Here is an 11,124-nt window from a genome sequence, read left to right on the forward strand (position 1 = left end):
CACTCTGTTGGTGGGAGTATTAACTGGAAATCAATGGATCATTACTGAGTATCATCTAGCGAAGACCTATTAACTTCACACCTACATTCTCTCTAAACACCGAAGCATATAGGCATGAGATTATTCATAGCAGCATTGTTTATGTAGGCTGTAATCTAAAAATAATCCACATGTCCACAGTTGAGAAAAATCAACAAATTTTGGAATAGAGTCACAATAGAAAATTATACAGCAGTGAAAATGACAGATTTCTCTCTCAGGGATGTAATGTTAAGGAGAAACTCAAGTGGTAGAATACTACATAGAATACGGTACAATTTTCCTACTGCCCAGACACAAACAAAACCAAGCAGGCTTGCTTAAGGACAAATATATGTGGTAATAAAACAAAATGGGAAGGGTTGAAGATTTACACAAAATTGAAGATTATTTTAATTAATATCGCTAAATAGAAAATGAGGGGATGGGATGGAGACGACTTCCTGAGGAGATTCAGTGGGTTCTGGTAAAATTTCTACTTTACAAATTCAGTAGCGTTCATCATGCTTTAAAACATACATACGCTTCTGTAACTTTCAAATATCATTGAAAATTTAAACTTAAAAAAAAAAACAAAAACACTGGGACGCAAATGGGCCTCAAACGAGCTAGGCCCAGGCCTCAGCTGGCAAGGTACGTGGGTCAGCCGTCTGAAACGTTAGTCTCTCGAGGGGGCGGAGACCTGCGACACGCCGCACTCATGTGCTCTGCGATTGGCCAATCAGCGTCGCCCCTGGGCAAGGCGTCGAGCATCGCAGCTGCAAAGCAGATACTTCAGGTGAGGAGCTGGGCCGGGGAGGAGCTGCGGGCGGAGTCTTACCGGCGCGGAGCCCTGACGGGATCCCTCTGACTGTGGTCCTCGGCCACTGAGGTTTTTTCAGGCGTGAGGAGGAGACGAGTTTGTTCAGCGCGTGAGTCTAAGTTAGAAGCTTAGACTGAGGTAAATTTTTCCCTTTGGCTCTACCTCGGGCCTCTGACGGGGGAATGGAGGCAGCGAACCTCACTGCGGGCCGGGCCTTGCGTGCGGGGGCGGTGGGAAGCCGCCGGCCGAGTTGGGGCCCGCAGGTCGCGAAGCCCTTGGTAGGCTTACAGCCGGGAGGAGGGGTCCTTGGTCTGCGCCTCTCCTTCCTGCCCGCCCCAAACCCGTCAGAAATCATTAAAATGAGCTAAGGGCTCTTCTGAATTGGTCCTCGGTGTCCGTGTGGCGGAAGTCAGACACGGACGTTAGTCTCCCAAGGCACGGGTCGCAGAACTTTTTAATTTTATAATTATGTTGCTCTAAACCTCTTTGTGGCACGTTCAGGCCCCATCCTGGCAACAGCTACGATTTGTCTTTGTGCTTGAAATGCGAAAATCAGATTTGGCCACATTTAGCCAGAGTTTGGCAGCGGCGGGGCTGAAGTTCAGTTCTCAGTCCTCAGCTGCCAGGCGCGCCTGGAGTCAGGGTCGCTGCTGTCCTTAACCTTTGTTGTTAACTGTTGGTTAACAAAATAAATGAGGAGACTCCTGAAATGTAACTCAGCTAAGATCATTTTCATTTGACAACTGTCATTTCGAAGTTTGCCTATATGAGTGATATTTTTTGGGTTCACAAGGGTTGTGACATTTAATTGTTTAATTTAAGTCGGAGAATAGCTGAATATGGTGCCCTCTGGAAGAAAACATCCCGCGAGAAGGGGAAAGACAGCAGTGGAGGGTAAGGTTATGCGAGCCAATGACTTCAAGGACGAAGTTAAGAAAGATCTGAGTGGTCCCCAGGAGGATGTCGTTGAAGGTACAGTCAATCTAGTATCAGTGGGCAGGGACCATGTCTTGCAGTTCATTTGTTCTTAATCGCCTACATTTTAGCTCTAATAAACCTTTGTAAAGCATTTTCGTGTTCTTCATGTCTCTTATTTGGAGTTAGAGAAGCTTACGTAGCTTTTTTCTCTTGCCTTTGCACTCAATTTTATTCCCCAAATGTCTGATAAATAGTACCTGGTTTATTATGACCTTAACACACTACCACCTGCAAAATGGTTTCTGTAAAGTGGCCCTGGGTCCTGATTTAATTCCATCTAACCTGCAGAGAAAGTATTGGATTTACATGCCTACTTTAAAATCTTATGTTGGCAAAAAGCTTGAACAACCTCGAACTTAGGCTATCACTCCATTAAAAAATTACCAAAATGACATACTTAGTTTTAAAATGTTTTTCTGTTTTATTGTCAATACAGGGAAGACTACAGTAATTGATAAATGTGGGAAGAAAAGAACTTCTGAAGAAATAGTTGAAGATTCAGGGTAATGTGCTCAAAATGATTTTGCATGTTAGATAATTTACTAAGTTTACTTTAGTTGTCCTATGAGTATTGTGTGTAAAATACTGTGTAATATTTCTTGCAAAACGTGTTATTTTATGGATGATTAATGAAAAAGCTTTTAATTGTAATTTCTTCACAGGGGTAAACTACAGAATATGGTAGAAAGACTTACAGGTATGCTTTAGGAGATAATTTGTATTTAAAGAAAGTTTTAAACTGTGTAACTTGTATAATAGGGAATGTTAATCAGTGGACTATAAGACTGTTATATAATGCCTTGTTTTCATGTATAAAATTTGCATGAGATTCACCCTCATAGAATTCCTTACTTAACCTTTTCCAAATGTTGATGTGAAGAGTAAAGATGTTACTAACAATAAAGAGGTAAAGATGCTTTTATTTTATACGTGTGTGAATTTAGAAGACTGGAATTTTAGGACAATATTGGATAGAAAAGTCGGTGTCCCTCTTTGTATGGGTTTTCATGAAGTGATACAAACACACACACATCTGTATATAGTAGTTTTTCATTTTCTTAATTTAGTTATTTTCTATGACATGCCTCTGTTCTCTTCTTTAGGAGGGGCAATGTAAATTGATGCTTTTAAAATAAGTATTGTTATTTTTACGTTATTAAACTACACAGTTGCGAAAGACAACACTACTAATTAGTAAGAAATGTTTAAAAGTTCATAAGCTTTAAATGGTATGTTAAATACCAGTTATATTAACAGTGTTAGGGGATAGTACTCTTCAAGTATTTGGTTCCTCTATATAGATTATTCATACAATTAATTCTTCTTTGAAAACTTTACTCTGTGGTGGTAAAAACTTGTTTTGTAGTATGATACATTTATTGTTAGAGATGGTTATTGGAAATATAAACTATTTACATAATAGTGCAGCTCCATCATGATTATTGAAAAATAACTATTGATGGTAGAACCATATGTATGTTTAGTGAAACACTATTTGAAGTATTAAAAATTTTATGAAATATAGTACTTATAGGTAAAAATGCCCTATAAAAAGCTCTGTGGAAGTATTTAAAAGGGCTTTTGAATGATTTTGTCTGGATATTTACTTAAGATTATCCTATGCTTAGTTCTTAGTGAAAAGTATATTTGGAAGTATCACTGTTTTTTAAAAATAATTTTTAATTCTTTAACAATTTTTATCCTTTTGGATTTTTTCAAAAATAGTTTTGTGTGTTTCATAGAATGAGTTCTAACAGTAATTTATCTAAATGTGCTCTTTCAGTTGGAGAGTATTTTAGAAATTAAGAAAAATTTAGCCTTTTTTAAAGTGTTTTTTTGTGAGGAAATTAAGCTGTGCCCTTGAGACCCTTTCTTTCATTTTTAGCTCTTTTTCATCTTTAAATTAAATTCTCTCTAGTTAGGAAAATCAGAATTGGGTTACTAGTGACTCAAATTTTTCTCAGAAAAAGAAGTAAGCAAATAATCTTGCATTTGATATTATGCCTATTTTAAAATTTAATTTTAAATGTCTTTCAAAAATTACTGACCAAGCTTTACCCATATTTATTTGAATATGTGGAAACAAAAGTTTTCTTCAAAATTCAATTTTAATGATAATTTATTTTCAACATAGATGGCATTAATAAGTCTCTTCTTGCCAAGAGAAAAAGACTAGAAATATATGGCAACGCTTCTTTCAAAACCAGTAACCAGAAAATTGAACATTTTTGGAAAACCCAACAAGAACAAAAGTAAGGATGTTGTTTTTTTTCACAGCCACAACATTTATATGATTTCCTTATTATTCATTGCTGCAAATTAAGAAAAATACAATCATCTTCTATTTATTGGGGTCTCTAGTAAAAAACATATTTGGCTTGATTTTTCTTTTAAGTCTTTCAGTCCTGTAAACTCACTCCTTCATCGACTTGAGACATATTTCCTAGAAATCAATAAAGACTACCCTTTCCCAGATTTAAAAAGCAGTTGAGGTTTTTTTATAGTATAAATGTAATTTTTATTCATTCTAGAAATATACTAGTTGAATAAGAAGTAATTGTCATATAAACCATAGTTTTGTAAGAGTTAACTGTTTAACAATGTAGAAAAAGATCAGTCGAATATTATAATTTGTATATATTAGCTGAATTAACTTTTCTTTTGTATAAAAATCATTGTTTTACCAAAATGGGGAAAAATCAAATGACATATTTCTACTTGGAAATCTTATAAATACAGTAATCTCATAAATTTATGTCAGAATGTATATTCAGTTGGAGGAAATGAAGAATAAACTAGAGATAAAGACTTTGCTAGGAAGTTTATATATACAATAAAACTTCCATAGTTTTCAAGAACTAAAGCATATGAGAGGACTTTTCTGTTAGCTGGTTAGGAAAATAAATACTTCTGAAATCAGCATAAATCATAATTTTACTTCTTGGGTGATTTCACCTCTGAAAACTTAAGGGGCTCTCTTTTCCTTTATTTGTTACAGTGTAAATTATGGCAAATCAATTTTTTCTCATATTGGTATGAAATATAACTATTCATTTTTATGTTTTATAGGCAGAAGCTTAACCAAGAATATTCTCAGCAATTTATGACTCTGTTTCAGCAGTGGGATACAGATTTGCAAAAAACTCAAGAACAAGAAGGAAAACTAGCTGTTAGTATCACGCTTAGCTTTATCATTAATGTATTATAACCAAAAGACAAGTAGGAATGGAGAGACTAGCCTTGTGTAGATGTGGAACTCAGCCAGGTTCTATTACCATTGCTGGCTATGTGTTTTGGTTCCGCTGAATGGTAAATCAGAGAAGTCAGGCACATACCATGCGCATAAAAGCTGTTGCTCTTTGCTTCCTGTATTGGTAGGTGTTCTTGCACTTCCAAGTGACAGAAATTGTCAGAGTAAAAGGATTGTTTATATATAAGAAGTCCAGGGGTAGGTTAGCTTCAGGCACTGCTGGATGGGAGTGGGAATGGTTGCTCGTGTAGGTCATCTGGGCTCTGTCTCCAGTTCTTAGTCTCTCTCAATATGTTAAGCAACATAGCTTCTTGTGATGCTAGATTCACTACAAATTTAGTAGTACTGGTGGACTAAGGTAGTCTTTAAGCCCTCTGAAGGAATATCACGGGATCATTTGCTCACTTCTAGACATGGTCAAAAAACGTGGTTTCCTGTTAATAGCCAGATATGTGTTACCTGCTCATCTTTATGAGTGATGGAAGTCAGTCCCACTTACATACCCGATAACTACATTAATTATCCTTTCATTGTTTGTAAAATTATGTTTTCTATCTAAGAGCAAAGGTATTGTTCTTATCAGATGTTTTAGGAGTTGGTTGATCAGCTCAGTTTTGGAAATGTTAAATTTAAGATACATATGAAACATCCAACAGGAGATGTTAGGCCATTGATGCATGAGTCTGGAGTTGTGGAAAGAGATATGGATTGAACATACAAAGTTGAGAATTCTTAACATAAATACAACATTTAAGCTATGAGAGCACCAGCGGCCTCATTATAAACATCAAGGAGAAATCTAAGGACTGAGGGCTGGAGTAAGGACTTCATTGTTGAAAGTTCAAGAAGGTGAAGGAGAACCAATAAAAGAGACAGAATGAGTGGCCTAATAGATAAAAGAAAGCCACTCTGACCAAAGTGAAAGAAGCCTTTTAAGAAGGACAGAGGATAGAAGGGGTAATTGCTGAATTGGAAGGGAATGTGAAAAAGCTGACCTTAGCAGGAAGCAAGGATAGTTCATCCTCAAAAAACAGGAGACAGGGTCGAATATGTGAGCACAGGTGGATGTAGGTGAGTAGATAGATATTGTGATGGGAGTTCTCATGGGATTGCTTCTATTTCTTTAGTGAAATAATGTCATCAGAAGGTGGAAAGATTTTGAGGTCAAATGAGAAGGTATAAAATACTTCCCTGAGAGTGGGCCAGTGAGTGGAGAAGGGAAATACAATTTCCAAAGAGGATTAAGGGTCCAACTTAGGCTAATGAGCATAGTGATCGTGATTAAAGTGAGACCTGTCAGCATAGCTGTGAGGTTTTCTCCAATAGTGACCAGATTCAAGGATGCAGGCATGGTAGCTGGAGGGTTGGATTTTCCAGAGTTGGGGTTCAATCAAATAAGTGTGGCAGTAAGAGTGGAGCAAGGCATATGTACAAAGGAGTAATTATAATTACTGTTGATAGAATTTAAGCTGGGAATGAGGAAGGTGAAAGATACACGAATAGGGATAGGAGGCAGTGAAAAGTAGGTATGATGAATGAATTTAACATCTTGGTAGAGCTCATTGAGCTTTGGTAGTAAATAGAATGAGCTAAAATGCTCCTATGCTAGTGAGTGAAGAGTGGATATGGAGAAATAGCGATTAATGTTTAGATCCTGGATTCTGGAAAAATAGTGTTTGGAGTCACATTCTGGTTGGACCAAATGCTAGCTGTGAAACCATGGAAAAATGATTTATCTTTATACCTCAAGTTTCCTTATCCATAAAAAGGGATATAATAATAGTAACAATCTCACAGTTGTTTTGAGGATTAAATGAGTTCCTATATAGTAAGTTTGTTTAAAAGTTCAGTAGTACCTAACACATAGTTAATATGAAGTTTGCTATTATTAGTACTATGTGGAGATTACATTTATTGGGTTTAAGTATATAAATGAATGGCTGAAGTGGTGGAGGAGAGAAATCATTGGTGGAAAATAGGCCAACAAATGGAAAGATCAACATTATTGGAAAGATTATCTGTGTTTTAGTAAAAGCACCAAGATTTAGGATGTTTGAGTATTAAGTTTTCCTACTCAATGACCGTTAGGATTATTGTCATTTTTTTTTTTTGTGGTGAACACAAATTATCTAACCTTGCTCATAATAGTTGAAACAAAATGTTAAAAATAATGATTTAAAAACTGTTCCTTTTAAGCATAATGTAGAATTATTTTTTGCTAAGTTTTAAATTTTACCCAAATTGTTATCACATGACTTTTTCTTTTATATCTGTAGAGCATATTTCAGCAGCAGCAAAAGATTTTTCAACAATCTAGAACTGTTCAGAGCCAGAGGTTGAAAGCAGTTAGACATTTATATGAACAGTTCATAAAGGTCTGTATTTTTAGTAGTATACTACATTCTCATAACACACAATTTTTATATGGAAGTATAAATTTTTTCTAAGTTTAAACATTGCTTATATATTTTAAATTCTTAATTTTCTGTTTTGTATTCATTTCCATATTTATTTCAGTGCTAAATGAATTTCTACTTTAACATTCTAATGTTTTTGTGGGGATTATTCAAAAGAAGTAATGGTAAATTGGGAATTTCACCTAAAAATGTATATATTGCACATAAAATTTGTACTTCATTAACACCTTAATAATATTTCTCTCAACTGAAAATAAGTCCATAAATAATTTCTAGGTAATCTTTTACTTATCTCTGTATCCCCAGTATTTGTTAAATAGAAAGTACCCAGTTGAAGTCGATGAATATTTCTTTTATTTTCAAGGGTCCTATATATGTACTTTAAACCATATTTGCCTTTAGGATTATTATAGTGTCTAAAAAAGGCCTTATATGCCAATTTATAAGAGATGGCGTAGACATATAATAGAATGAAAAAGCCAGGTGATTAAAAATTTGTAGATTGAGAATTATCTTCTGACATATGCTTATTATTAGGAAATTGTGGTCTGTGGCACTGATCTCTTATTCACGAACATATGTATTTACTTTTGGGTAACTATTCATAGGAGTATATTGGAATCCTGCATATACTTTTTTTTTTTTTTATGGGAGGGTTTTTCAGATAGATGGTCTTGTTCAAATACATGTTAAAATGTCACCCTTCTAAAGGAATTGGGATGTTCTGAGTACACTAGTAAAACAGTTTTAAAACTAATATTTTAAAATAACTTTAATATATATATGAACACAGGTTATTTTTTAAAGTGCTTCCAATCAGCTTGTTCTAATGCTTCGTAAAAATGACCTGTTAATTGTTACGAAGGTTTAATAAAGTACTAGAAAAGATTTCTAAGTGTTATCACTAAATGTTACAACTTTAGTGTAGGAACTTTACTTTTATATTTGACTCTTCCATTTCCCTTACACTTCAGTTCCAATTATAGTTAGGTCTTGTAATTTTCTCCTCTGCAGTGGTTAATTCCCACTGGTACTGCCTGAGTTCAGAACCTCATCATTCTTTGTTTATAGTATTAAAACTCTTAACTAATTTCTCTCCAATCCACCTTCATAGATCCATGATATTATCTTCCTAAAACATCTCTTCCCTCCTGAAAAACTGTCAGTAGCTCCTAATACTAAATTCTTAGGTATTCAAATGCAATCCCGGCCCAGCTGCAATAATCTGGTCCTCTTTACCCTTTAATTACTACACTCCTCCATTACTTCCCCAACCCTGCTACATAACTGCTTTCTCTGAACTCCTTCACTGTGCCCTTCCATGCCTTTGCTTATGCTTTTGGCCCTAGAATACTATTAACTCCTTTTAGTCTGTTGAAATCTTATTCTTTTGCCAACTAAATTAGAATTAATCCCCATTTTCTATTACAAAATCATAGCAAATTGCATTTCTATTCCTATTAAATTTTGTGTTATTTTGTTTATATATGTTTCTTCTTACTGGAATAAAGGAGTGATCAGGTATTATTTTTTTCATATCGTATATCACTTGACATAGTACTTGATTACATAATAGGCATTAGGATCATTGTTGGATAAATAATAGTAAATATTTGTATTTCATAAATCGAAGAAATAGTTATACTATAGATCATTTTATTCCCTTCAATAAATTCATATCACATTGACTATTTACTGGTTATAATATTCTAACAGAACATAGCAATGTAATGTTTAGAAGACCTTTTAGATGTTTTCAAAATTATGGTGTTCTCTTTTGTTTTTTTTTGCCTAACAGTTCATTAATCCATTGTTTTAAGCAAAGTACACTTTGTTATATACCTCCTATAATAATATTTGACTCCTGTCTGACTTTTTTTATTCCTTTAGTGGGTATTTTGGTTTTCATGTATTAGAGTATTTTTGTTTGGAATCAACTGTGAACATTTTTTAAAATAAAAAGTTCTTACTTTTGAAAATTAATTATAGAAGTTAATTTTTGTGGTTTGTAATGGAACTAGCCTTTTCGGTTTTAGAGTATGGAGGACTTAGAGAAGAATCATGATAATCTACTTATTGGCGCACAACGTGAATTTAAGAAAGACATGGCTTTGTTGCAAAAAAAAATTATGATAGAAACTGTAAGTTATATTTAAAATTGAAAAAATGAGGATTAATATGAACATTGAAATATTTCATTTGTTGAAATATGTATAACACTTGCCTAAACAAATGTTTTATATCTCCTTTCATGTAACAGCAGCAGCAAGAGATGGAAAATGTTCGAAAGTCTCTTCAGTCCTTCTTATTCTGATGACTCTTTGAAGGAAGAATATGAACCTAAGTAATATGATACAATTATAACATTGGCTAAGAGGCATTAAGTCCTTAGAGTGGTTCAAAATTCTAGTTTGAAGTATTACATCTTGTTAATCATTAGCTTATGTGTAAGACTCCTTGTTCTGTTACCCTCCAAATAAAATCTGAACAGTTATGTGAATAGCAGCAATTCCTAAATTACATGTACCATGCTCTCAGCTCTTTAATAGCAGTAAGTGGAATTTTTCCTTTAACATTTTTCGATTAACTTTTAGCAATAAAGATTATTTAACTTCAGGTTTTGGCTTCAGTGTATCTGTATCAGTCCCAAAAGGTAAAAAGCACAAGTACAGAGGTTATATTGTTCTTTTATTTATTTATTTTTATTATTATTTTTTCATTTTGCTATCATTAATGTGCAATTACATGTACAACATTATGGCTACTAGACTCCCCCTATTATCAAGTCCCCACCACATACCGCATTACAGTCACTGTCCATCAGTGTAGTAAGATGCTATAGAATCACTACTTGTCCTCTCTGTGTTATACTGCTTTCCCCGTGTACCCCCTGCCTACACTATATGTGCTAATCATAATGCCTCTTTTCCCCCTGTATCCCTCCCTTCCCACCCATCCTCCCCAATCCCTTTCCCTTTGGTAACTGTTAGTCCATTCTTGGGTTCTGTGAGTCTGCTGCTGTTTTGTTCCTGCAGTTTTCTCTTTGTTCTTATACTCCACAGATGAGTGAGATCATTTGGTACTTGCCTTTCTCTGCCTGGCTTATTTCACTGAGCATAATACACTCTAGCTCCATCCATGTTGTTGCAAATGGTAGGATTTGTTTTCTTCTTATGGCTGAATCATATTCCATTGTGTATATGTACCACCTCTTCTTTATCCACTCATCTACTGATGGACACTTAGGTTGTTTCCATTTCTTGGCTATTGTAAATAGTGGTGCGATAAACACAGGGGTGCATCTGTCTTTTTCAAACTGGGCTGCTGCATTCTTAGGGTAAATTCCTAGGAGTGGAATTCCTTGGTCAAATTATATTGTTCTTATTTCAGGGGAAAAAAATTATATGTACATCCTTTTGTATATACTCATTTAAATTATACAGCCAAATCTAATGAAAATAAGATTTCAAAAGAAAGTCTATTCACATAAAAAATTTATTAAAAGCAAGTTGTGTTCTAGAATAAAGTAAACAGCTAAAAACCACTAAGACAAATGAAGAGGATATATACCAGATTAAAAAAGACCTGGCTTATGAGCATGTCATTTCCACAAGGACAACAAAATGCCATTTAATTGT

General features: G+C 34.5%; 1 protein-coding gene across 5 annotated transcripts; it reads left to right on the top strand.

Annotated features, from left to right (window-relative positions):
* The first annotated feature begins 669 nt into the window (after positions 1–669).
* Positions 670–10,102, top strand: SYCP3 (synaptonemal complex protein 3). 5 transcript variants are annotated; one of them, XM_057486468.1, is made up of 9 exons: positions 670–979; positions 1,664–1,735; positions 2,256–2,322; positions 2,482–2,516; positions 3,954–4,071; positions 4,889–4,988; positions 7,346–7,444; positions 9,523–9,631; positions 9,750–10,102. In XM_057486468.1, exons 2-9 carry the CDS (start codon positions 1,681–1,683, stop codon positions 9,809–9,811), a joined length of 645 nt encoding a protein of 214 aa, XP_057342451.1. In that variant the 5' UTR covers positions 670–979; positions 1,664–1,680; the 3' UTR covers positions 9,812–10,102. The 5 variants fall into 5 exon arrangements, with proteins under 5 accessions (XP_057342451.1, XP_057342450.1, XP_057342452.1 ...); XM_057486467.1 differs by having other exon boundaries at positions 673–979; positions 1,635–1,813; XM_057486465.1 differs by having other exon boundaries at positions 808–979; positions 1,664–1,813.
* Positions 10,103–11,124: the final 1,022 nt, after the last annotated feature.

The sequence above is a fragment of the Manis pentadactyla genome, chromosome 10, assembly GCF_030020395.1.
Source record: "Manis pentadactyla isolate mManPen7 chromosome 10, mManPen7.hap1, whole genome shotgun sequence".
In the NCBI taxonomy this organism is placed as follows: Eukaryota; Metazoa; Chordata; class Mammalia; order Pholidota; family Manidae; genus Manis; species Manis pentadactyla.